The 27,934-nt window shown below is 47.0% G+C and overlaps 1 protein-coding gene across 25 annotated transcripts in view; it reads left to right on the top strand.

Moving 5' to 3' along the window:
* LOC109997261 (regulating synaptic membrane exocytosis protein 2) overlaps positions 1-27,934 on the top strand; it is a 44,027-nt gene that overhangs the window by 1,549 nt on the left and 14,544 nt on the right. For 13 of the 25 annotated variants that reach the window (XM_065947912.1, XM_065947895.1, XM_065947911.1 and 10 more), the window contains exons 3-21: positions 7,198-7,230; positions 8,193-8,294; positions 9,139-9,349; positions 10,235-10,374; positions 10,869-11,046; positions 11,256-11,478; positions 11,548-11,793; positions 18,434-18,540; positions 18,635-18,754; positions 18,946-19,045; positions 19,175-19,298; positions 19,647-19,693; positions 21,695-21,783; positions 21,878-21,913; positions 22,626-22,756; positions 22,913-23,084; positions 23,649-23,808; positions 24,020-24,043; positions 27,803-27,871. In XM_065947912.1, coding sequence (XP_065803984.1) covers positions 7,198-7,230; positions 8,193-8,294; positions 9,139-9,349; positions 10,235-10,374; positions 10,869-11,046; positions 11,256-11,478; positions 11,548-11,793; positions 18,434-18,540; positions 18,635-18,754; positions 18,946-19,045; positions 19,175-19,298; positions 19,647-19,693; positions 21,695-21,783; positions 21,878-21,913; positions 22,626-22,756; positions 22,913-23,084; positions 23,649-23,808; positions 24,020-24,043; positions 27,803-27,871 — 2,312 coding nt within the window. The remainder of the gene's footprint in view (positions 1-7,197; positions 7,231-8,192; positions 8,295-9,138; positions 9,350-10,234; positions 10,375-10,868; positions 11,047-11,255; positions 11,479-11,547; positions 11,794-18,433; positions 18,541-18,634; positions 18,755-18,945; positions 19,046-19,174; positions 19,299-19,646; positions 19,694-21,694; positions 21,784-21,877; positions 21,914-22,625; positions 22,757-22,912; positions 23,085-23,648; positions 23,809-24,019; positions 24,044-27,802; positions 27,872-27,934) is intronic. The other 12 variants (XM_065947915.1, XM_065947919.1, XM_065947898.1 and 9 more) reach the window with 11 other exon arrangements.

A 27,934-nucleotide genomic window follows, 5' to 3' on the forward strand; every position in this document is an offset into this window, starting at 1 on the left:
TCTGAAGTATTTTGATGATACAGCTCTGATATCTGAAGTTCAGTAACTCTTGACGACCCCGGGCTGCACCAATAGGCTGAGAACAAAGTGGTCGAGCAGAGTGATGCTAACTCTCTAGAGATCAATACAAAGAACATAGAGGAAATTGTGTTTACCATCTGATAATCATAAGGCCCCTATTGTTATTCATATGATGGCCCATCTGTTGTCCTGGAGAGACCACATCGGATATATATGCCAGAAGACAAAACAAACGTACACGTGTCTGTGATTCTCAGTGTCCTACAGGACTGTAACACCACATGGTCCATTTGTCTGTGATTCTCAGTGTCCTACAGGACTGTAACACCACATGGTCCATTTGTCTGTGATTCTCAGTGTCCAAAGAGACTGTAACACCACATGTTCCATGTGTCTGTGATTCTCAGTGTCCAAAGAGACTGTAACACCACACGGTCCATGTCTCTGTGATTCTCAGTGTCCTACAGGACTGTGACACCACATGTTCCATGTGTCTGTGATTCCCAGTCTCCTACAGGACTGTAACACCACATGGTCAATGTGTCTGTGATTCTCAGTGTCCTACAGGACTGTTACACCACATGGTCCATGTGTCTGTGATTCTCAGTGTCCTACAGGACTGTAACACCACATGCTCCATGTGTCTGTGATTCTCAGTGTCCTACAGGACTGTAACACCGCATGCTCCATGTGTCTGTGATTCTCAGTTTCCAAATAGACTGTAACACCACTTGGTCCATGTGTCTGTGATTCCTCTACAGGACTGTTAGACTTAGACTTAGAATTAGACTTTCTTTATTCTCATTCAAACTTGTACTTTACAGTGCAGATAAGAACGAAATTTCGTTGCATTTGGCTCGTTGTAGTGCAGGATAAAAAACTAACTAAGAAAAGCTATGAGTAAAATTACTATACAGATAAATATATTGTACGTTTGTGATGTATGTTATATTGTATTTTACAGTCCAGTGAGGTAGTCCTGTGTGGGGGTTTGAGGGGGAATGGAGGGATTATTTTCAAAAGTCTTATGGCCTGTGGGAAGAAGCTGTTACAGAACCTTGAAGTTCTGCTTCTGAGGCTGCGTAACCTCTTTCCAGAGTCCAGCAGCGAAAACAGTCTCTGCTGATTTTCTGAGCCCTGGTCAGACAGCGGATCTTTGCGATCTCCTGGATGGGAGGAAGTGGAGTCTTAATGATCTTTTCCGCCGTCCTCACCACTCTCTGCAGGGACTTCCAGTCGGAGGCACTGCAGGCTCCGGACCAGACAGAGATGCAGTTTGTTATGATGCTCTCTATAGTGCCTCTGTAAAAGGTGGTGAGAATAGGAGGAGGGAGATGTGCTCTCTTCATGCGACGCAGAAAGTGCATGCGCTGCTGCGCTTTTTTCACAAGAGCTCCGGTGTGAAGGGACCGGGTCAGAGTGTCTTTTATCTGCACCCCCAGGAACTTCGTGCTGCTAACTCTTTCCACTGCTGTGCCGTTGATGAGGAGTGGTGTGTGGCTGGGATGGCGCCTCCTGAAGTCGACGATGATCTCTTTGGTTTTATCAACGTTCAGGGCCAGGTTGTTGGTTCTGCACCAGTCAACCAGATGTTTCACCTCCTCTCTGTAGTAGTCCATGTCGTTGTTATCACGTATGAGGCCCACTATTGTTGTGTCGTCTGCAAACTTCACGATGTGGTTAGTAGTGGTCCTGGCTCAGCAGTCATGGGTCATCAGGGTGAACAGCAGCGGACTCAGGACGCAGCCCTGAGGGGAGCCGGTGCTCAGGGAGATGACACTGGAGGTGTTGTTGCCCACCCGCACAGACTGGGGTCTGTTTGTGAGGAAGTCAAGCAGCCAGTTACATAGCGGGGTGCTGAAACCAAGGGGGGCCAGTTTGCTCACCAGATGCTGCGGGATGATTGTATTGAACACTGAGCTGAAGTCCAGAAACAACATCCGCACATGTGTGTCCTTCTCTTCCAGATGTTGTAAGCCCAGGTGGAGTGCAGAGGAGATGGCATCCTCTGTGGAGCGGTTAGGGCGGTAAGCAAACTGGTACTGGTCGAATGTGGGGGGAAGTCTGGAGACAATGTGGTCCTTTACCAGCCTCTCAAAGCACTTCATCATAATGGGGGTTAGTGCTACAGGGCGGTAGTCATTGAGTGAGGAGATTGTGGATTTTTTAGGCACTGGTATAATTGTAGCAGTCTTTAAACATGATGGTACCACAGCCTGGATCAGCGAGGTGTTGAAGATGTCTGTGAGAACCCCAGCCAGCTGGTCAGCACATTCCTTAAGCACCCGTCCCAGTTTGTCGTCAGGGCCCGCTGCTTTTTCGGGTGTTCACTCTCCTCAGGGTTCTCCGGACATCAGCTGTGTCCAGGCTGATTGGCTGCTCATCGGAGCGAGGAATAGATTTCCTCGCTGGAGTGGTGTTGAGTGCCTCAAACCTTGCAAAGTAGTTGTTGAGGTCGTTGACGTCGTTGACGTCGTTGTCACAGGGGGGAGGACTAGCTTTATAGTCTGTGATGACTTGTATGGCCTGCCACATTCGTCTGGTGTTCGTGGGGACCTCGAAGAAGTCCTGCACTTTCTGACTGTGAGCACGCTTTGCAATCTTTATGGCACAGTTCAGGTTGGCTCTGGCTGTTTTTAGTGCCACCATGTCGCCAGATTTAAAAGCGTCGTTCCAGGCTTTCAGCATTGCACGTACCTCACTAGTCGTCCAGGGTTTCTCGCTGGCCCGTGTGGAGATGTTCTTGATCACACTAACATCCTCCATGCATTTCTCAATGTATGCAGACACAGACTCGGCATACTCCTCCACACACGTCTGATGATTGTCCGTAGCAGCCGCCTTGAACATGTCCCAGTCCGTGCATTTAAAGCAGTCCTGTAATGCTTCCATAGCTCCCTCAGGCCCTCACCTGCTTCACTGTGGGTTTTTTCCTGATCAGTAGGGGCTTGTATGCAGGAATTAGCATCACAGAGAGATGGTCTGAGGAACCAAGGTGGGGGTGGGGTGCAGCCTTGAATGCCTTTTTGATGTTGCTGTAGGCCAGGTCCAGCGTGCTCCCACCCCTGGTTGCAAAATCCACATATTGATGGAAATGAAGAAACACAGTTTTCATGTTGGCCTGATTAAAGTCCCCTGCCACAATGAAAACTCCCTCTGGATGTGTAGATTGCATTTCACTGATGGAGTGGTATAAAACATTCAGGGCTTCTCTGGTGTTTGCACTGGGAGGAATGTACACTGCTGTGAAGATCATAACAGTGAATTCCCGGGGTAAATAAAAGGGCCTGCATTTTATAGTCAGTAGTTCTAAATCAGGAGAGCAGTGACATGAGACTATCTCATCGTTGTTGCACCTGTTGTTGTTGGTGTATATGCAAACACCCCTGCCTCGGGATTTACCAGTGAGAGAGCTGCTCCTATCTGACTGAAATAATGTTAGCCCCTCTATGCTAACTGCTTCATCTGGAACGGATGGTTTCAGCCACGTTTCTGTGAGAAATATGGCGCAGCAGTCTCTCGTCTCCCGTTTTGCAGTTAAATCCAGCTTCAGGTAGTCCAGTTTGTTCTCCAGGGAGCGGACATTAGAAAGCAGGATGGAAGGAAGCGGCGTTCTGTGCAGGTTAGCTTTTAGCTTGGTTGCTAGCCCCGCTCGGCATCCCCGTTTTTGCTTCCGGTCACACCGCTTCCGTCTCCTCCGCTGGCGGACACTGCTGGGACGAGGCTCCGCTGCTTCACAGGCCTCTGGATGTAGCCGGCGTAGTATTCCGAGGCTACATAGAAGGTCCAGAGTGGTCGCATCTACCAGTCTGAAACTGTTTGATTTACCTAAAACTAAAATTGCCTGGTGGTCGTATACTACTTTAGAGTAACTACGCTGCAGGTTCACTGTGAAATTATCAGAACTGACTGGGTTATTTGCCATTATATTCCTGTTGCTATCACGAGCCACTGCAGCCGCAGCCAAGCGGGGCGCCGCCATCTTGGAAGATCTCAGTGTTACACCATATAGTCAATGTGTCTGTGATTCTCAGTGTCCTACAGGACTGTAACACCACATGGTCCATGTGTCTGTGATTCCCAGTGTCCTACAGGACTGTGACACCACATGGTCCATGTGTCTGTGATTCTCAGTGTCCAAATGGACTGTAACACCACATGGTCCATGTGTCTGTGATTGTCAGCGTCCTACAGGACTGTGACACCACATGGTCTATGTGTCTGTGATTCCCAGTGTCCTACAGGACTGTAACACCACATGGTCCATGTGTCTGTGATTCTCAGTGTCCAAATGGACTCTAACACCATACGATCCATATGTCTGTGATTCTCAGTGTCCTACAGGACTGTGACACCACATGGTCCATGTGTCTGTGATTCCCAGTGTCCTACAGGACTGTGACACCACATGGTCCATGTGTCTGTGATTCTCAGTGTCCAAATGGACTCTAACACCATACGGTCCATGTGTCTGTGATTCCCAGTGTCCTACAGGACTGTAACACCACATGTTCCTTGTGTCTGTGATTCTCAGTGTCCTACAGGACTGTGACACCACATGTTCCATGTGTCTGTGATTCCCAGTGTCCTACAGGACTGTAACACCACATGGTCCATGTGTCTGTGATTCTCAGTGTCCAAATGGACTCTTAACACCACACGGCCCATGTGTCTGTGATTCTCAGTGTCCTACAGGACTGTGACACCACATGGTCCATGTGTCTGTGATTCCCAGTGTCCTACAGGACTGTAACACCACATGTTCCATGTGTCTGTGATTCTCAGTGTCCTACAGGACTGTGACACCACATGTTCCATGTGTCTGTGATTCCCAGTGTCCTACAGGACTGTAACACCACGCGGTCCATGTGTCTGTGATTCTCAGTGTCCTACAGGACTGTGACACCACATGGTCTATGTGTCTGTGATTCCCAGTGTCCTACAGGACTGTAACACCACATGGTCCATGTGTCTGTGATTCTCAGTGTCCAAATGGACTCTAACACCACACGGCCCATATGTCTGTGATTCTCAGTGTCCTACAGGACTGTAACACCACATGGTCCATGTGTCTGTGATTCTCAGTGTCCAAATGGACTCTAACACCACACGGCCCATATGTCTGTGATTCCCAGTGTCCTACAGGACTGTAACACCACGCGGTCCATGTGTCTGTGATTCCCAGTGTCCTACAGGACTGTAACACCACATGTTCCTTGTGTCTGTGATTCTCAGTGTCCAAATGGACTCTAACACCACACGGCCCATATGTCTGTGATTTTCAGTGTCCTACAGGACTGTGACACCACATGGTCCATGTGTCTGTGATTCCCAGTGTCCTACAGGACTGTAACACCACATGGTCCATGTGTCTGTGATTCTCAGTGTCCTACAGGACTGTAACACCACACGGCCCATATGTCTGTGATTCTCAGTGTCCTACAGGACTGTGACACCACATGTTCCATGTGTCTGTGATTCTCAGCGTCCTACAGGACTGTGACACCACATGTTCCATGTGTCTGTGATTCCCAGTGTCCTACAGGACTGTAACACCACGCGGTCCATGTGTCTGTGATTCTCAGTGTCCTACAGGACTGTGACACCACATGGTCTATGTGTCTGTGATTCCCAGTGTCCTACAGGACTGTGACACCACATGTTCCATGTGTCTGTGATTCCCAGTGTCCTACAGGATTGTAACACCATGCGGTCCATGTGTCTGTGATTCTCAGTGTCCTACAGGACTGTGACACCACATGGTCTATGTGTCTGTGATTCCCAGTGTCCTACAGGACTGTGACACCACATGTTCCATGTGTCTGTGATTCCCAGTGTCCTACAGGACTGTGACACCACATGGTCCATGTGTCTGTGATTCTCAGTGTCCAAATGGACTGTAACACCACGCGGTCCATGTGTCTGTGATTCTCAGTGTCCTACAGGACTGTGACACCACATGGTCCATGTGTCTGTGATTCTCAGTGTCCAAATGGACTGTGACACCACTTGGTCCATGTGTCTGTGATTCTCAGTGTCCTACAGGACTGTTACACCATATGGTCAATGTGTCTATGATTCTCACTGTCCTACAGGACTGTTACATTTTATGGTCAATGTGTCTGTGATTCCCAGTGTCCTACAGGACTGTAACACCACATGGTCCATATGTCTGTGATTCTCAGTGTCCAAATGGACTGTAACACCACATGGTCCATGTGTCTGTGATTCTCAGTGTCCTACAGGACTGTTACACCATATGGTCCATGCATCAGCAGTACGATACAGACGCTGTTTCACTCGATAGTGTTGTTACATCACGCTTATCAAGGATGACGCGTTTAAAAAAACAAAAAATAAACTGGGAGTGCAGGACAGCATCGACAGCCAGCACTTATAGAAACACATTATAGAAACACGAAACATCACCTCAGCTGGTGCATTATAGGATGAACGTCAACCAGCCAGACTCTCCCTTTCTCGCTCTCTTGATCACACCGCTATTTTATGGAAAACTAATTTAAGGGCAGAAATAAACACGAGCGGACATTAATGTACCTGGACAGCTGGAGTATCATCTATGTGTGAGAAACACTGACATGTTTCTGTTCTGACAACCTTTTTTTTTTATCATCACCATCATCATCATCATCATCATCATCATCATCATCATCACCATCACCATCACTATCATCATCACCATCATCATCATCATCATCATCATCATCGTCATCATCATCACTATCATCATCATCATCACCATTACCATCATCATCATCACCATCATCATCATCAACATCACCATCACCATCATCACCATCATCACCATTACCATCACCATCACCATCACCACCATCATCACCATCACCATCACCATCATCACCATCACCATCATCATCATCATCATCACCATTACCATCACCATCACCATCACCATCACCACCACCATCACCACCACCATCACCATCACCATCACCATCACCATCACCACCATCATCATCACCATCACCATCACCATCATCATCATCATCATCACCATCATCATTATCACCATCATCATCACCAACACCATCACCATCACCATCACCATCACCATCACCATCATCATCATCTTCAACATCACCATCATCATCACCATCATCATCATCATCATCATCATCACCAATGTGTCTACAGGGATCACACAGACTCAGATCCTACGTCCAGCTTGTGAGTACTAAAAGAACAACATTTCCCATATTGCACCTGTCCTGCTCTTGTTCCTCAAACCGTAATCAAAGGGTGCATCTGGATCCCTCCAATCCTCTTTCACTATCCTCTTCACCTTAACCCCGGGGAAAACGTCATGAGGTTAAGGAAAGATGTTAGGAGAAGTCATAAAGGACTTAGGGTAAGGCGATCGCGTTGCTCTGACAATCCGACCACATTTCCACTAGGTCACGTCATTAAATGTGATGGCCAGCGGAGGTTGATGACGTGGGTCTGCCGCGGTGAAACTAAAATGTTCTGAAAATGGACTACAAAAAGATCATCTAAAAACTTTCCCCTGTGCCTTCTTACCGGTGAAATAATCCTAATTACTATGAGGAAGTGAAATAAAAGGCTCTGAGTAAGAAAAGTGAAACCATCACTTTCCTGTCCACTCACAAATCAACATCAGAATAAATATGACTGGATGAAATTCATTATTACATTTATGAAAGATCTACAGGATGTTTTATACAAATGTAGAACTGCACAAAGGATTCATAAGAGAATTAAATATGTTGAATAAAACATCATCTGGCTAAAAATGTTCCTTACATGATCTGTGTCCCTTTACGATCATCGTTAGTTTTCGTGAACGGTCGGATGCGCTACTTGCTTTAAATGTTGCGGCTGTAAGGAATTGTGGGACAGCATAGCTCATCTCCTTTGGTAAAGGATGGTCCAGTGTGTCCTAAAGGAGTTTATAAAGGAAGCATTTTTCCTTAGCTATTAGAGAATTCAAACGGCTCTTATCATGGCCGCCACTGAAATGCTTCGGGGGTCATTTCACTCAGTGAGGAACCTTCCATCAGCCAAACACCTCCGTTACTGAGCCAACAATCCTCCCTCAACTACTTCCTGTATCCCTAACTCCCTGAGTGAGTGTTCTTCCTGTCAGCTGACTGTCTTTGTTACCTGGACAGGTGGAATCCTTTTTCGGGGTTCAGTCAGTTGGTCAGTAATGTTGCCACCAACGTGTCTGAGGTCCTGCAGATTAAAAGTCCAAATGAAGAGCCATCACAGACGTGAGTAAAGACCAGAGCAGACAATGATGCCTCAAAATAATAATAAAGCTTACCTGTAGTAGGTTAAAACACCTGGGGTCTGGACTAAGAAGCAGGATTTGGGGTTAGAGGTCACTTCAGGGTTAACTCTGGGTGGTTAGGTGGTTCACATGTTACCTTGGTATATCGCCATGGTAACCTATGCTGCACACCTAACCTGCTCCAGGTTATGTTGGAGATAAGAGATCAACCTGTGGAAGTCTCTGCCCACTGACCAATCAGATCTCTTGATGGTGGAGGGAGCTGATGGAGAGGGGGGAGGAGGGAGAGAGACCCATTATATGTGTCCCATATAATAACATTATAGTCCGTAGTGAATGATTATTTTGAACTGATATCATCCTTCATCCTTCAACAGAGACTAAAAAAAGCAGCGGAGCCTTTGAGTTGTGTTTTTAAGATGTTAAAAGATGAATATCTTCTTATGTCTTTGAATTATATCTTCATATGACTGGTTAGTGTCTCCATGTCGCTCTGTTTGTTTGAATTCACTTTGTAGTTTTTGCCCTGGAGAAACTTGGCTGATTTATGTCTGTGATCCGAACATTAAACACAAGAAACCAGGAAGCAAACCACTCGTCAGTCAGAGTGTACTGATGGAACCCCTCCCACTTCATACTCAGTGGTTTAATAGGGCCCTCCCTTTCTGCACTCTCTTGTTTATAAGCCCCTCCCCCTGCTGTATTGGACTGCACTCAGTGTGGGGGACCCTCCAATGAGCGCATAAACAGAGTGGAAGTGTGTAGGGAGTGGTTTGAGAATGGCCCATCCTGTATGTTACTAGATGACCTCTGACCCCTCACAGGAAGTTACATCAGCAATTCGAGCTGTACAAGGACCAGGTGAGGAAGCTGGGGGAGGAACCTCAGGTGAAACAGACAGTGAAGGCGGAGCCTCCCACCTGTGGCATCTGTTGTAAGACAAAGTTTGCTGATGGCTGTGGACGCGTCTGCTGCTACTGTCAAAGCCGCTTCTGTGCCCGCTGTGGGGGTCGTGTCCTTCTGAGAGCCAATAAGGTCAGTTTGTGTGTGTGTGTGTTACGTGTTCATAAACAGACGTAGTGCGCTCCTGAATGGTGAACTAGATATCAGATCTTCAGGACTTGCTCGTGAACCGGGGGGTTTAAGGGCGCACTCACACTAGGCAAAGTTGCCCGTACCGTGCTGAAGCACATTTGCCCCCCCCCCATCCCCCCGCTGGCCTGCACTCACACTGCTCCAGGACTAACCGGCCTGAGCACGGTTACCTCTTGAACATAATGTCGTAATACAACACATACATGTCTTTAACGTGATCATGAAGCGTGCTTAGGTTACAAACAGGCGGACTGGAAATTTTTTTTTTTTTTTTAAAAAGGGACGCATGGTCGAGTCTGCGTCTGCACATCAGAGAACAAGCCAGAGACCATGACAGCTCCTTTACTGACTGTGTGTCTTATTGTGAGTCATGTTGGTCAGATACAGAAGGCTGTCCACATTGTGTTCCTGCCTGTGCTCGTGCATGAACTATATCGTGCTGTAGAACACCTCTTCAAAGTGTACCAGGGCCGAGGAAGTATACCGAGCTTCAGCATGGAATGGAGCTCTCACACTAGTCAAACAAACTGGACTTTAGGGGTTAAGTGTGCTTAGGATTGCCTAGTGTGAGTGCACCCTAAGTCCTGATATGGACCAAGCCTGGAAGATGGTCTGGTACCTGGAGAGATGCCTGATCAACTTCCTGAGCGCTGCCAAGGTGCCCTTGAGAAAGGCAACAAACCCACCCACAACAGCTCAAGAGCGCCCCCTGTGTGCAGCCCTGTCATTGTGACATGTAAGACTACAGGTCCTGTTTGTTGTTATTAATAACTACAACCGTAAATGTGTTTGAGGCCTGTGTGTGTGTGTGTGTGTGTGTTGCAGATGATGTGGGTGTGTAACGTCTGCAGGAAGAAGCAGGATATTCTCACTCGATCAGGGGAGACGCTGTCCGTCAACCATAACTCACAAGGGGTTCCCCACACATCACCTCAGGGGTCTCTGAGCAACGGAGCCTCTGATTGGTCAGTCAAGGAACAGGAAATGACTTCATCAGTTGTAGGAACCATAATTAGTTTGGATATTTGTTTATTACAGAGTGTGTGTGTGTATGTGTGTGTGTGTGTTTGTGTGTCACACACTGTTACCAGATTAACAGATTAATAATCCTGCAGCTCAGTGGGGTTTACTGTTGCTGCTAAATAAAGAACCCACACACACACACACACACACACACACACACACACACACACACACACACACACACACACACACACACACACACACACACACACACACACACACACACACACACACACACACAACAGACTAAAAACAGAAACACAAGCTGACAACACAAAGCTTAGACAATGAGCAGACAGACACACACAGACTTTGACTTGTTTTTTTAATACACAACACCGGCTAACAATAAACAGGCTAGCACAGGCTAAAAACACACAGGCTAACAACAGCTTCTTTCTTCCTTTCTGACTGGTCCTTTCCCTGTGATTGACAGGAAGTGGTGTGACAATGGTGGGGGAGGTGGGATGCATCGCTCGCCCTCTGATCAAAGTCTGGAGCGTTACGCTTGCTCACACCACGACTACCATGGTAATAGAGAAAACGAGCGGCTAGCTGCTCCACTGAGGGATGAACGAGGCCGCTGGTACTCACAGGTGAGCATGTCTAAACAGGTGAGTTGATTTATTAATTTGTTTGTTTTTTAATATATTTAATTTAGATTGTTGTGTAAATAAAGTTTTGTTTAAATCCCTAACCCTTTTAAATAAAAAATGTGCTTACAGTTAGCACAGCATGTTGCAGCATGTTGAGCTAACATTTTAATGTTAGTTTTATAAAATACAAAATGTATTAAATAACCCCCCCACCATCGCCCTGTCAGGACAAGGTTCAGGAAGAACATGAGTGGCGGCGGCAGAAGGAGGAGGAGTTTCAGGCTCGTTACCGTAGTGACCCAAACCTTGCACGTTACCCAGTGAAGCCGCAGCCGAATGAGGAGACCATGAGGATGTTGGCTCACGTTGGCCGGTTCCGGCACCAACGCCGTCACAGCGACGTCTCCCTGGCAACCTGCGAGCCCGAGCATGTACTCATGGGACGGACAGGTAGGAACAGAACCATCGACCAAACAGACCCTCTCCCATACTCAGTCTTACTTCTTGTTTTCCTCTCAGCTGTCCGTCAGCATCGGCCTCAGGGATTGGTTGGACATGAAGGTCAGAGGTCTCTGTCTGTGGACCGCACAGCAAATCATATCAGTCCCACTTCCCCCCGCCTGTTATTGCGACAACACATGGAACCTGAGAGCACAACACAGAGGGGGAAGAGGGCAGGGAAGATGTACGTGATTGGTAGCTTCAGCAGCTCGGAGGAGGACCTAGTGACCACACCTGACTACACCAGCTGGGAGGAGCCTGCCAGTGAGTGGCTACATGCTAACTGCTAGCTTCAGGCTAACATAGTTCTACATCAGACTAGATTGCTACATGCTAACTTCAAGCTTTAGGCTAACTGAGTTCTACATCAGGATAGATGGCTATGTTCAAACTAACTTCAGGCTAACAGAGTTCTACATCAGGGTTGATGGCTACATGCTAACTAGCTTCAGGCTAACAGAGTTCTACATCAGGGTAGATAGCTACATTCTAACTGATATTTTAGAGGGACTATAGCTCTTAATCAGTAACTATGGTAACCTAAGCTCTGAGTCAGTTACTATGGTGATTAAAGCTCTCTGAGTCAGTTTCTATGGTAACTAAAGCTCTCAGAGTCAGTTACTTTGGTAAGTAAAGCTCTATGTCAGTTACTATGGTGACTAAAGCTCTGAGTCAGTTACTATGGTGACTAAAGCTCTGAGTCAGTTACTTTGGTGACTAAAGCTCTCTGAGTCAGTTTCTATGGTGACTAAAGTATGGAGTCAGTTACTATGGTAACTAAAGCTCTCTGAGTCAGTTTCTATGGTGACTAAATCTCTGAGTCAGGTACTGTGGTAACTAAAGCTCTGTGAGTCAGTTACTATGGTGACTAAAGCTTTGAGTCAGTTACTATGGTAACTAAAGCTCTCTGAGTCAGTTTCTATGGTGACTAAAGCTCTGAGTCAGTTACTATGGTAACTAAAGCTCTCTGAGTCAGTTACTTTGGTGACTAAAGCTCTGAATCAGTTACTATGGTAACTAAAGTTCTCTGAGTCAGTTACTTTGGTGACTAAAGCTCTCTGAGTCAGTTTCTATGGTGACTAAAGCTCTGAGTCAGTTACTATGGTAACTAAAGCTCTCTGAGTCAGTTACTATGGTGACTAAAGCTTTGAGTCAGTTACTATGGTAACTAAAGCTCTCTGAGTCAGTTACTTTGGTAACTAAAGCTCTCTGAGTCCGTTTCTATGGTGACTAAAGCTCTGAGTCAGTTACTATGGTAACTAAAGCTCTCTGAGTCAGTTACTTTGGTGACTTAAGACCTGAGTCAGTTACTGTGGTAACTAAAGCTCTGTGTCAGTTACTATGGTAACTAAAACTCTTTGAGTCAGTTACTTTGGTAACTAAAGCTCTCTGAGTCAGTTTCTATGGTGACTAAAGCTCAGAGTCAGTTACTATGGTAACTAAAACTCTTTGAGTCAGTTACTTTGGTGACTTAAGATCTGAGTTAGTTACTATGGTAACTAAAGCTCTCTGAGTCAGTTACTTTGGTGACTAAAGCTCTGAGTCAGTTACTATGGTAACTAAAGCTCTCTGAGTCAGTTACTATGGTAACTAAAGCTCTCTGAGTCAAGTTACTATGTAACTAAAGCTCTCTGAGTCAGTTACTATGCTTTTCTCCCTGGATTGAACCTAATAAAAAAATAAGTTTTAGGTTCAATACCATTCCACCAGTTTTCAACTGTAAAATTATCATTCTGATTAAATGTAAAATAAATAGACTACAGTCAAACCAATGCGTTGACTGAGCAGCAGTTTTCCCGCACACTCTAACACAGTGTGACTTTTATTTTTCATAAAGCTGTTCATGTATGTCCACATGAGGATTTATAGTTCAGAGGTCTAAAGTACAAGGACCTCTTTTTGTCACCTGTTGCCATGGTGAATCACAGTATCGGGGCTCCATTAAACTCATCCTTCTGTACTTGTGTTGCGTACTGAACTCAAATCAGCTGATCTGTAAGCAGAAACTCTGAGTTCCCCACCTGAGGGTGAATCACCTCAGAGCTCAGGGTTAGACTGAACCTTATTCACCTGTGAGTCAGCACGTTAGCATGTGAGTTAGCCTGAAGACATGACTCAGGGCTGAAAAAAACAACAATTACGGGCTACCAGATCTTTTTTCATGTATGAAATATATATGAAAAACATGTTTTGTATAAATTATAATTAAACAACATTTTTGATATCATAAAAACATTTTTATTACAACATTTAGACTGAAAACATGAGCAGCAGTTTGTATTCTTCATTGAAATGTCTGTCATTTACAGTTCAGACTTTGTGGTTCTGCTCCCTGCTGGTTGGAATCTGCTGAAGCAACACAAAGGGATTTTAACAAGAGGAACGTTCCAGAGGTTTCTTGGTTCTGAAGTTCTGTTTAAGTGAAAATGTGGGAACCTGAAGTGCACAATTCATTCCTCCAGAACGTGTGAACATGTTTATACCAGAGCAGAACCACACAGTGTCTGACAGTAACACAGAGAGAGAGAGAGAGAGAGAGAGTTCTCTGACAGTAATAAGCTCAGCATGCTTATCTTCTTACAGCTGAACTCTGGGTTCATCTCCACAGCAACAACATTCACCTGCAGTTCTCCCAACAGACACCAGAGGGTTCCTCCTAGAACCCTCACAGAACATCGTACTGAAACAGAGAGTTCCTCAGCTTTTCTCACTCTTTGTTCTGTTGTTCTGTCTAAGTTTCACAAAAACATACTGAAACGTGGCCAATGTATTTGTGCAATTTAGACAGTGTGCAGGAGTTTGTCTGCTATTTCTTATCATTAAAAAGAAGAAATGACCAAACATCAGGTGTTTGCTGTGGTAACATACAGGTATCTATGTTGTTTGATTTGAACTGGAACCATATCAAAGATTCAAAGTCTGGTGTCATGACGACTAGGGTTCCTGAGTGGTTCTCTGCCGGTTCTCCGTTAGAGTTGCTGCATGTGTGAAAGTTGCCTTGCTCTCTCAGATCATCAGACATCTTGCTGACGAGATAATCTGCTGCCTTCGTTTCATTGGAGCAGAAGTCACATGCTCAGTGAAAATGAGCTCTGATTGGTTGAGAGAGTTGCTGTCTCCTCCTCTCAGGTCTGGAGGTAACGGAGTGGCTCAGAGTCTCTGCTGCTGCCGTCCTGAACACGCCTAAAGAAACAGACCAGGAGGACCTTCACAGACTCCAAACCTGACAGATCTGGTCCTGGGGGATCCTGAAGACAGTCATGGAAAACCCTGGGTATTCCAGGGTCCTGGAGAGTGTGTGTATTTACCAGGTCCAGTAAAGAAGTGAACACCTTGAATCTCTGTTTGTGTTCAATTGGATTAAAAGAGGAGAGTGGATTATCAGCCTGCCTCAGGAGTCACTTCAGATTTACAGGAATAGAAGCAGAGACAACTGGAGGCAACACAACTGTTGACCAACAGGACAACCAGACATCATGTGTTCACAGTTGGTGGGGAGGGGTCTGCAGAGAGCTTGCTCCCCAGAGGATAACCCGGCTCACTGCATTATGTGATCATCTGCATGGCGAGGAAGCGGTGCGAGATAAATCCAACAGCTGGCAAACATCTGCCAGCAACAAGTTTACTCATTTAGCACCCAGGGTGCAACTTTACCTTCACACTGCCTACGTGCTAGGTTAAAGAACAACAATGTTAACAACAGTCTGCAGTGAGAGCGAAGCTAACTGAAGTCCAGTGAAGCTTACTGAAGTCCAGAGACGCTTACTGAAGTCCAGAGATGCTTTCTGAAGTCCAGAGAAACTAACTGAAGTCCAGAGAAGCTTTCTTAATTCCAGAGAAGCTTTCTGAAGTCCAGAGAAACTAACTGAAGTCCAGAGTAGCTTTCTGAATTCCAGAGAAGCTTTCTGAAGTCCAGAGAAACTGACTGAAGTCCAGAGAAACTCACTGAAGTCCAGAAAAGCTTTCTGAATTCCAGAGAAGCTTTCTGAAGTCCAGAGAAACTAACTGAAGTCCAGAGAAGCTTTCTGAAGTCCAGAGAAACTTTCTGAAGTCCAGAGAAGCTTACTGAAGTCCAAAAAACATAGTTAAGTCCAGTGAAGGTTTCTGAATTCCAGAGAAGCTACCTGAAGTCCAGAGAAGCTAACTGATGTCCAGAGAAGCTAACTGAAGTCCAGAGAAGCTAACTGAAGTCCAGAGTAGCTAACGGAAGTCCAGAGAAGTTAATTGAAGTCCAGAGAAGTATCTGATGTCCAGATAAGTATCTGAAGTCCAGAGAAGCTACCTGAAATCCAGATTAATTGACAGACTGATTGACTGACTAATTAATTTAGCTTCATGCTAACTCTAGATCACTGAAGGACAAGAAGTCAGGTGTCCAGACTCAGTTAATGTGATTACAGACAGGCATGAACTGCTCTGCATCCTGCAGGCAGGGCTCAGGGCAGACAGCACCCAAAGACTCTGGGAGGAGACAGGAGCGTCACTTCTTCTTCTTCTTCCTTCTCCTCTTCCTCGCCTGAAGCCTCATCCTCGTTCCTCTTCTTCATGGCCTCCACACAGACCTGTGAGTACTTCTGTTCAGAGCCGCTCTCAGGTCTAGGTTCACTTTGTTTCCAACGTTGTGTTCACATTCGCAGCTGGCTGAGTTGTAAACATGTTTATGTACGTGTCTGTGCTTTACGTGTGTTACTGGAGGAGGAAATGTACGGTTGCCTCAGCCAAGTGTTTACAGTCATTGGAAACCGTGTATCACTGAGCCTTCAGATTTGTTTCTGGCTGTTGACCCCTTACTCATCACAGTGACCTGTATACTCAATTGGATTGTCCATCCTAGAAGGTACGCAGGTATAAACACTGAGCTCATGTCGTGTCCTCCCTAAGCTGGTGTCCTCACGGAGCTCGTGTCCTCACTGAGCCCATGTTGTGTCCTCACTGAGCTCATGTCCTCACTTAGCTCATGTTGTGTCGTGTCCTCACTGAGCTAATGTCGTGTCCTCACTGAGCTCATGTCCTCACTGAGCTCATGTTGTGTCCTCACTGAGCTCGTGTCCTCACTGAGCTCATGTCCTCACTGAGCTCATGTCGTGTCCTCACTGAGCTAATGTCGTGTCCTCACTGAGCTCATGTCGTGTCCTCACTGAGCTAATGTCGTGTCCTCACTGAGCTAATGTCGTGTCCTCACTGAGCTCATGTCCTCACTGAGCTCATGTCGTGTCCTCACTGAGCTCGTGTCCTCACTGAGCTCATGTCCTCACTGAGCTCATGCCGTGTCCTGACTGAGCTCGTGTCCTCACTGAGCTCATGTCCTCACTGAGCTCATGTCGTGTCCTGACTGAGCTCGTGTCCTCATTGAGCTCATGTCCTCACTGAGCTCATGTCGTGTCCTCACTGAGCTCGTGTTGTGTCTTCACTGAGCTCATGTCGTGTCCTCACTCAGCTTGTGTCCTCACTGAGCTCATGTCGTGTCCTCACTGAGCTCATGTCCTCACTGAGCTCATGTCGTGTCGTGTCCTCACTGAGCTCATGTCGTGTCCTCACTGAGCTCATGTCCTCACTGAGCTCATGTCGTGTCCTCACTGAGCTTGTGTCCTCACTGAGCTCATGTCCTCACTGAGCTCATGTTGTGTCCTCACTGAGCTTGTGTCCTCACTGAGCTTGTGTCCTCACTGAGCTCATGTCCTCACTGAGCTCATGTTGTGTCCTCACTGAGCTCGTGTTGTGTCTTCACTGAGCTCATGTCGTGTCCTCACTCAGCTCATGTCCTCACTGAGCTCATGTCCTCACTGAGCTCATGTCGTGTCCTCACTGAGCTCGTGTTGTGTCTTCACTGAGCTCATGTCGTGTCCTCACTCAGCTTGTGTCCTCACTGAGCTCATGTCGTGTCCTCACTGAGCTCATGTCCTCACTGAGCTCATGTCGTGTCGTGTCCTCACTGAGCTCATGTCGTGTCCTCACTGAGCTCATGTCCTCACTGAGCTCATGTTGTGTCCTCACTGAGCTTGTGTCCTCACTGAGCTTGTGTCCTCACTGAGCTCATGTCCTCACTGAGCTCATGTTGTGTCCTCACTGAGCTCATGTTGTGTCCTCACTGAGCTTGTGTCCTCACTCAGCTCATGTTGTGTCCTCACTGAGCTCGTGTTGTGTCTTCACTGAGCTCATGTCGTGTCCTCACTCAGCTCATGTCCTCACTGAGCTCATGTCCTCACTGAGCTCATGTCGTGTCCTCACTGAGCTCGTGTTGTGTCTTCACTGAGCTCATGTCGTGTCCTCACTCAGCTTGTGTCCTCACTGAGCTCATGTCGTGTCCTCACTGAGCTCATGTCCTCACTGAGCTCATGTCGTGTCGTGTCCTCACTGAGCTCATGTCGTGTCCTCACTGAGCTCATGTCCTCACTGAGCTCATGTCGTGTCCTCACTGAGCTTGTGTCCTCACTGAGCTCATGTCCTCACTGAGCTCATGTTGTGTCCTCACTGAGCTTGTGTCCTCACTGAGCTTGTGTCCTCACTGAGCTCACGTCCTCACTGAGCTCATGTTGTGTCCTCACTGAGCTCGTGTTGTGTCTTCACTGAGCTCATGTCGTGTCCTCACTCAGCTAGTGTCCTCACTCAGCTCATGTCCTGTCCTCATTGAGCCTGTGTCCTCACTGAGCTGGTGTTGTTTCCTCTCTGAGCCTGTGTCCTCACTGAGCTTGTGTTTTTTCCTCTCTGAGCCCGTGTCCTCACTGAGCTTGTGTTGTTTCCTCTCTGAGCCTTTGTCCTCACTGAGCTTGTGGTTTTTCACTATGCAGAGACGATGACACATTGTTTACATGTAGAGAATGACAGTTTTGGTTTATTTAAAACTATTTGGAGATTTTATGACCTCTAACCTTTTACTTGTTTTTTCTGGGTGTTGTGTTGCTAGGAGACATGGACAGCCAATGGTGGGATCATGGTACCTGGCAGAGTGAGGCTGCACCTATTTCCATGGTAGGACTAAGCCCTGCCCCCTCCATCTACCCCCACCTTCCAGTGAAGTTTGCTTATTTCAATCAGCTGACTTGACAGAACTTTTGTTGCTTGTTGTTGTGAGTTCCTAAAAGTCCCTGTGTTAACCATTGTTCAGCATCCAGTGTCATGGCAACCGTCCAAGGATGGAGAGCGTCTGATTGGACGAATTCTGTTAAATAAGAGGATGAAGGATGGGACTATTCCTGCGGACACTGGAGCGCTGCTAGGACTCAAGGTGATACAATCCATCCATCCATCATCCATCCATCCATCCATCCATCTGTCCGCCTATCCATCCATCCATCCATCCTGTCTACCTGCATCCATCTGTCTATCTCTAATCCTTCAACAATACATATATCTTTCTTCTTCTTCTCCTTCGTCTGTTTGTGACACACCCACTCTGTTCTTGCCTCATGGTTTTAGGTGGTCGGGGGGAAGATGACAGAGTCGGGTCGTCTCTGTGCGTTCATCACGAAGGTGAAGAGAGGAAGTCTGGCCGACACTGTGGGACACCTGAGACCAGGTAAACACACACACAGATTTTGTTGTGCTAAGCTAACTTCTGTCACTGACAGTTGAAAGTCCTATTCCTCTGTTCCGTTTGACATGCCCATCAGAACGCAGTCAACCACAGGACCCTCTCTGTTCTCAGGTGATCAGGTTCTGGAGTGGAACGGTCGGCTTCTTCAGGGAGCCACATTTAATGAAGTGTACCACATCATCCTGGAGTCCAAACAAGAACCACAGGTGGAACTAGTGGTGTCCCGACCAATCGGGTGGGTCACAGGAGATGGAATGTCACATGATCAGTGCAAGCCAATGAAAGAGAAGCCACACTGTTAAAATACAAGTGAAATGTACCTGTGTGTGTTTGTTCTTTAACCCCTGGGAAACGTTCTTAGTCTAAACATTTGATCAATTGTCTTTGTGATATTTGTAATGAAATATGGTTTCATATGAAAATAACACATTCTGTTTTCATTGACATTTTACATGACGTCCCAACATTGAAGGAGATGGGCTTGTACATTTCAAACACAATAAAGAAACACAAGTGTTTACACTGATCTGACAACTGAAGACGTTTCTGTTCTGACTCCTGTTTGTGATTGTTCTGTCCACAGAGAGATTTCAAGAGCTGCAGACAGCACCGTCATCGCCCTGGACTCCAGTGAGTTCATTCAAATATTATAACAAAATAGAGACCCAAACCCCCATAGAGAGAGACACAAACCACTACAGGGAGACACAACTCACTACAGAGAGACACAAACCACTACAGAGAGACACAAACCATTACAGAGAGATACAAACCGCCACAGAGAGACACAAACCACTACAGAGACAAAAACCACCACAGAGAGACACAAACCACTACAGAGAGACACAAACCACTAGAGAGAGACATAAACAACTACAGAGAGACACAAACCACCACAGAGACACAAACCACCACATACAGATATAAACCACCACAGAGAGACACAAACCAGAGACACAAACAACTACAGAGAGACACAAACTACTAGAGAGACACAAACCACCACAGAGAGACACAAACCAGAGACACAAACCAGAGACACAAACAACTACAGAGAGACACAAACTACTAGAGAGACACAACCCACCACAGAGAGACACAAACCACTACAGAGAGACACAAACTACTAGAGAGAGACACAAACCACTAGAGAGAGACTCAAACCACTAAAGAGAGACACAAACCACCACAGAGAGACACAAACAACTACAGAGAGACACAAACTACTAGAGAGAGACACAAACCACTAGAGAGAGACTCAAACCACTAAAGAGAGACACAAACCACTACAGAGAGACACAAACTACTAGAGAGAGACACAAACCACTATAGAGAGACACAAACCACTAGAGAGAGACTCAAACCACTAAAGAGAGACACAAACCACCACAGAGACACAAACCACCACAGAGACATAAACCACCACAGAGACATAATTCAATACAGAGAGACACAAACAACTACAGAGAGACACAAACCACCACAGAGACACAAACCACTACAGAGACATAATTCAACACAGAGAGACACAAACAACTACAGAGAGACACAAAGCACCACAGAGACATAATTCAGCACAGAGAGACACAAACAACTACAGAGACATAATTCAACACAGAGAGACACAAACAACTACAGAGAGACACAAACAACTACAGAGAGACACAAACCACCACAGAGACACAAACCACTACAGAGACACAAGCCACTACAGAGAGACACAAACCACTAGAGAGAGACAAAACCACCACAGAGAGACACAAACCACCACAGAGAGACACAAACCACTAGAGAGAGACACAAACCACCAGAGAGAGACACAAACCACTAGATAGAGACACAAACAACTACAGAGAGACACAAACCACTAGAGAGAGACACAAACAACTACAGAGAGACACAAACCACTATACAGAGACACAAACCACTAGAGAGACACAAACCACTAGAGAGAGACACAAACCACTAGAGAGACACAAACCACTAGAGAGAGACACAAACCACTAGAGAGACACAAACCACTAGAGAGACACAAACCACTAGAGAGACACAAACCACTAGAGAGAGAGACACAAACAACTACAGAGAGACACAAACCACTAGAGAGACACACAAACCACTAGAGAGAGACACAAACCACTAGAGAGACACAAACCACTAGAGAGACACAAACCACTAGAGAGAGAGACACAAACAACTACAGAGAGACACAAACCACTAGAGAGACACAAACCACTAGAGAGAGAGACACAAACAACTACAGAGAGACACAAACCACTAGAGAGACACAAACAACTACAGAGAGACACAAACCACTAGAGAGACACAAACAACTACAGAGAGACACAAACCACTAGAGAGACACAAACAACTACAGAGAGACACAAACCACCACAGAGAGAGACATAAACCACTGCACAGAGACACAAACCACCAAGTTAATCTTCTGGTTTCTTCAGCCATTGAAGACCATTATTTAAATCATGATATTGTACAAACAGATGTATTTGATGTCTTTGCCTCATGTTGAAATTAGTTTAAACTGTTGAATCCATAAACCAAATCCTCACACACCTTTAAAAATATAAACACAGGATGTAGAATGAGAAATGTTCTCCATGTTGTGTTCAGGTTCCAGTTCCTTCGATTCTCAGAAATTCGGTCCATCAATCTCTGTCACCTCTCCCATGAGCCCCAGCGCTCTCTCTGGACAGGTCTCTGTAAGTTATCCAGCATGCAATGCACCACCACATAGCACTCCCAACAGCCAACTCTGTTTTAACAGGTGTTTCCATGATAACGTGTTTGTTTCAGACTGTGAACAGGCGTACTCTGGTGCCCAGAATTCAGGTAACTGTAGATGTAAGGAGGACTGAGATTTCTGTCTGTCCTCCTATCTTTGTTCTCTCTGCTTTTAGTTCTAGTTGTTAGTTAAGTCAAATGTTTAATTAAAGCATTGGTTATCAGTAAAGAGCTGTTACATAAACATAGAGCAGTAGAACCCTTTAAGTCTGCAGAGATGTCCGGGGTTCCCCATCTGTTCTGTGTAGTTCTACTTCAGTTCTGTAGATTACTTTTTGGTGTTTAATCAATCTCAGCCGCTAATCTTAATATTTCAACTCATGCTCTACATGGTTCTGGTAGTCCTGTGAAGGACTGAGCTTCTGTTCTGCTTCAGCCTTCCTCAGCTCTTTAAGGGTTCTGTCATTGTCTGCTGGGTTGAGTGTGTTCTTTGTGTGTTTGTTGTATGTGGTGTAGGGTTGTTTCTATGTTCTGTGGGGTTCTTCTGATGCTCTTTAGGTACAGCGACTGTTCTGTGTGGCTGTTCCATTCTAAGAGTTCTGCCACAGGTTTATAAGGTTCTACTTTGTATTGTAATGCCCCTGGTGCTAGGTATAGGTTCTGGATTGGTCTATAGGTAAAGGGTTTTCTCCCTGTTGTCTCAGGTTCCTCTGCCCTTCTGTAGGCTGTAGATGCTCTTTATAGTTCTCTGTGGCTCATCTAAAGCTGTTTAGGTTCTATCGTCCATGCTGCTGTTCTGATTAGAACCTCCACCTCCCAGGTGAAGCTGTGGTACGATAAAGTCGGTCATCAGCTGATCGTCACTGTTCTTGGAGCAAAGGAACTTCCTGTCCGTGAGGACAACAGACCAAGGAATCCCTATGTCAAGATCTACTTCCTGCCAGACAGAAGGTGAGTAAGGAACCAATCCGAGGTTTAGTTGGTTCAGGACATTTGTGTAAGTTGGGTTTTCAGCATTCTCTGGTTTCTTGTCTATGTAACTGAAGAACCAGCGAACCTATCCTGGTCTGGTTCCGTGTTGTCAGACTCTGTCTCTTTTTGCCACAGTGATAAGAGTAAGCGGAGAACAAAGACAGTGAAAAAGTCAGTTGAACCTCGGTGGAACCAGACCTTCATGTACTCTCCGGTACATCAGCGGGAGTTCAGGGAAAGGATGTTAGAACTGACAGTCTGGGACCAGGCCAGAGTCCGCGAGGAGGAAAGCGAATTCATGGGAGAGGTGAGAACATGCAGAGAACCCATGCAGAACACATAGAGAACACAGAGAACACACAGAGAACACACAGAGAACACACAGAGAACACACAGAGAACCCATGCAGAACACACAGAGAACATACAGAGAACACAGAGAACATACAGAGTACACACAGAGGGAACACAGAGAACACACAGAGAACACGCAGAGAACCCATGCAGAACACACAGAGAACACAGAGAACAAACAGAGAACACACAGAGAACACACAGAGAACCCATGCAGAACACACAGAAAACACAGAGAACACACAGAGAACACACAGAGAACACGCAGAGAACACATGGAGAACACACAGAGAAAACACAGAGAACAAACAGAGAACACACAGAGAACACACAGAGAACACGCAGAGAACACACAGAGAACACACAGAGAACACACAGAGAACATAAAGAGGACACACAGAGAGAACATACAGAGGATACACAGAGAGAACATACAGAGAACACACAGAGAACACGTAGAGAACCCATGCAGAAAGAACACATGGAGAACATCTCTCTCACTCTCTCTCTCTGTGTAGGTGCTGATAGAGTTGGAGCATGCTCTGTTAGACGATCAGCCTCACTGGTACAAACTTCAGCTTCATGACGTTTCCTCTCTGCCACTGCCCAAAGCCTCCCCCTACCTGCAGAGGAGAGGACTGCAGCCTGACGACCCACCGAGCAGCAGGAGGCTGCAGAGTGAGACGCAAAAACACACACACACACACACACACACACACACACACACACACACACACACACACACACACACACACACACACACACACACACACACACACACACACACACATATACATACACAGTCCCGTCATTTGTTTGATTTCATTTCATCATCTTTTTCATAACTTTTGTTATTTTCTCATGCTTTTCTTCCATGATGCTTATCCAGACAAAGGTCAATGCTATAACCCAGGTAAAAAGCACAGTGTGTGTGTGTGTGTGTGTGTGTGTGTGTGTGTGTGTGTGTGTGTGTGTGTGTGTGTGTGTGTGTGTGTTTTGTGTGTGTGTGTGTGTGAGTCACAGGGGATTTAGGTGTACGCTGTAAACCGAATTTCCCCTCGCAGGATTAATAAAGTATAAATTATTTTTATTATTAGCTCTGTTGTTTAATGTGTGGATGTGGAGAGAAGTATATGCACTCCCACATTGACAGAGCTGCACTCCCACACTGACGGAGCTGCACTCTCACACTGACAGAGATGCACTCTTACGCTAACGGAGCTGCACTCTCACACTGACAGAGATGCACTCTCACGCTAACGGAGCTGCACTCTCACACTGACGGAGCTGCACTCTCACACTGACGGAGCTGCACTCTCACACTGACGGAGCTGCACTCTCACACTGACGGAGCTGCACTCTCACACTGACGGAGCTGCACTCTCACGCTAACGGAGCTGCACTCCCATGCTAACGGGGCTGCACTCTCACACTGACGGAGCTGCTTTCCCACGCTAACGGAGCTGCATTCTCACGCTGACTGAGCTGCACTCTCACACTGACGGAGCTGCACTCTCACACTGACGGAGCTGCACTCTCACGCTGACGGAGCTGCACTCTCACACTGACAGAGCTGCACTCTCACACACTCTCACATGACGGAGCTGCACTCTCACACTGACAGAGCTGCACTCTCACGCTAACGTAGCTGCACTCTCACACTGACGTAGCTGCACTCTCACACTAACGGAGCTGCACTCTCACTGATGGAGCTGCACTCTCACACTAACGTAGCTGCACTCTCACACTGACGGAGCTGCACTCTCACACTGACGGAGATGCACTCTCACACTAACGTAGCTGCACTCTCACACTGACGGAGCTGCACTCTCACACTGACGGAGATGCACTCTCACACTGACGGAGCTGCACTCTCACACTGACGGAGATGCACTCTCACGCTAACGGAGCTGCACTCCCACACTGACGGAGCTGCTTTCCCACGCTAACGGAGCTGCACTCTCACGCTAACGGAGCTGCACTCTCACATTGACGGAGCTGCTTTCCAACGCTAACGGAGCTGCACTCTCACACTGATGGAGCTGCACTCTCACACTGACATAGCTGCACTCTCACACTGACATAGCTGCACTCTCACACTGACGGAGCTGCACTCTCACACTGACGGAGCTGCACTCTCACGCTAACGTAGCTGCACTCTCACACTGACATAGCTGCACTCTCACACTGACGGAGCTGCACTCTCACACTGACATAGCTGCACTCTCACACTGACGGAGCTGCACTCTCACACTGACGGAGCTGCACTCTCACACTGACGGAGATGCACTCTCACGCTAACGTAGCTGCACTCTCACACTGACATAGCTGCACTCTCACACTGACGGAGCTGCACTCTCACACTGACGGAGATGCACTCTCACGCTAACGTAGCTGCACTCTCACACTGACATAGATGCACTCTCACACTGACATAGCTGCACTCTCACACTGACGGAGCTGCACTCTCACACTGACGGAGATGCACTCTCACGCTAACGTAGCTGCACTCTCACACTGACGGAGCTGCACTCTCACACTGACGGAGATGCACTCTCACGCTAACGTAGCTGCACTCTCACACTGACATAGATGCACTCTCACGCTAACGTAGCTGCACTCTCACACTGACATAGATGCACTCTCACGCTAACGTAGCTGCACTCTCACACTGACGGAGCTGCACTCTCACACTGACGGAGATGCACTCTCACGCTAACGTAGCTGCACTCTCACACTGACATAGATGCACTCTCACACTGACATAGCTGCACTCTCACACTGACGGAGCTGCACTCCCACACTGACGGAGCTGCACTCTCACGCTAACGGAGCTGCACTCTCACACTAACGGAACTGCACTCTCACGCTAACGGAGCTGCACTCTTACCCTGATGGAGCTGCACTCTCACGCTGACGGAGCTGCACTCTCACACTGACGGAGATGCACTCTCACGCTAACGGAGCTGCACTCTCACGCTAACGTAGCTGCACTCCCACACTGACGGAGCTGCACTCTCACGCTAACGGAGCTGCACTCTCACACTGACGGAGCTGCACTCTCACACTGACGGAGATGCACTCTCACGCTATTGGAGCTGCACTCCCACACTGACGGAGCTGCTTTCCCACGCTAACAGAGCTGCACTCTCACGCTAACGTAGCTGCACTCTCACACTAACGGAGCTGCACTCCCACACTGACGGAGCTGCACTCTCACGCTAACGGAGCTGCACTCTCACACTAACGGAGCTGCACTCTCACGCTAACGGAGCTGCACTCTCACACTAACGGAGCTGCAATTTCACGCTAACTGAGCTGCTTTCCCACGCTAACGGAGCTGCACTCTCACACTGACGGAGCTGCACTCCCACACTGACGGAGCTGCACTCTCACGCTAACGGAGCTGCACTCTCACACTAACGGAGCTGCACTCTCACGCTAACGGAGCTGCTTTCCCACGCTAACGGATCTGCACTCTCACGCTAACGGAGCTGCACTCTCACGCTAACGGAGCTGCACTCTCACCCTGATGGAGCTGCACTCTCACCCTGACGGAGCTGCACTCTCACCCTGACGGAGCTGCACTCTCACTCTGACGGAGCTGCACTCTCACCCTGATTGAGTGCACTCTCACTCTGATGGAGCTACACTCTCACACTGACGTAGCTGCACTCTCACTCTGATGGAGTTGCGCTCCCAGGCTGACAGAGCTGCACTCTCACAGTGATGGAGCTGCACTGTCATGCTGATGGAGCTACACTCTCACAGTGATGGAGCTGCGCTCCCACGCTGACAGAGCTACACTCGCACCCTGATGGAGCTGCACTGTCATGCTGACGGAGCTGCACTCTCACACTGACGGAGCTGCTCTCTCATGCTGATGGAGCTGCACTCACACTGATGGAGCTGCTCTCTCACATTGATGGAGCTGCACTCTCACACTGATAGAGCTGCACTCTGAGCTTTTATTTTGAAGGCATACAGAAGTCTTTTCCTGATCACTGGAAAGTTTGAGCATCACATCTCTTACTACGGCGCAGTTACCACAAACTCTCATCAGGCGCTCATGTTTTCCCTCTCACCATGCGTGGCTGTTAACACCCCGTTTGTGATTTAGTCACTTTTTACAATGAGGCTGATTTACAGAGGAAGAGACGATTGTTCCACAAATTACTGAATAATGGATCATTTAAACACAAACAGCAGAGACGTACAGAGACGCAATTTGCTCTTGGAGGCTTAACAGTAGTTCAGGGTTCTTTAGCAGGTTCTCAATGGTCCTTGATGAGGGCTCAAGGAATCCTTCAAGGAGTTATTCAGGTTTCTGTTGCACTTGCATCCCTTTTTAATAGCTCAAGAGTCCCTTCAAGGTTCTCTTTTTTTTTTTTCAACATATTTTTATTGAAGCAAGTTCAAAACATACAGTGCAATTGGGATGCAGTCCCTTCAAGGTTCTCTTTATGTGTGATTTAAGGGGTCTTACTGAATGAATGGGCTCAGGATGTTTTCAGGGAGTTCTAGTCAGATGAGAAAGTGTGAGTTCTACCTTCAGTCTTTCTGTGTGAATGCTCTGAGTCCCATTAATCCACTGTCCTGTAGAGGATTACACAGAGAGCTGCTTACAGGATTAACTCTCTCTCTGTCTCCCCCCTCCTCCCCCTCTCTGTAGGGTCTCAGAGGATCAGTGACAGTGAGTTTTCGGATTATGACTGTGAAGACGGCATCGGGGTGATATCAGGTGAACTCCATATCCCATCATGCACTGCACATCCTGATCAGACCAGAAGAAATGAACTGAATC

This window comes from Labrus bergylta, chromosome 19, assembly GCF_963930695.1.
Source record: "Labrus bergylta chromosome 19, fLabBer1.1, whole genome shotgun sequence".
In the NCBI taxonomy this organism is placed as follows: domain Eukaryota; kingdom Metazoa; phylum Chordata; class Actinopteri; order Labriformes; family Labridae; genus Labrus; species Labrus bergylta.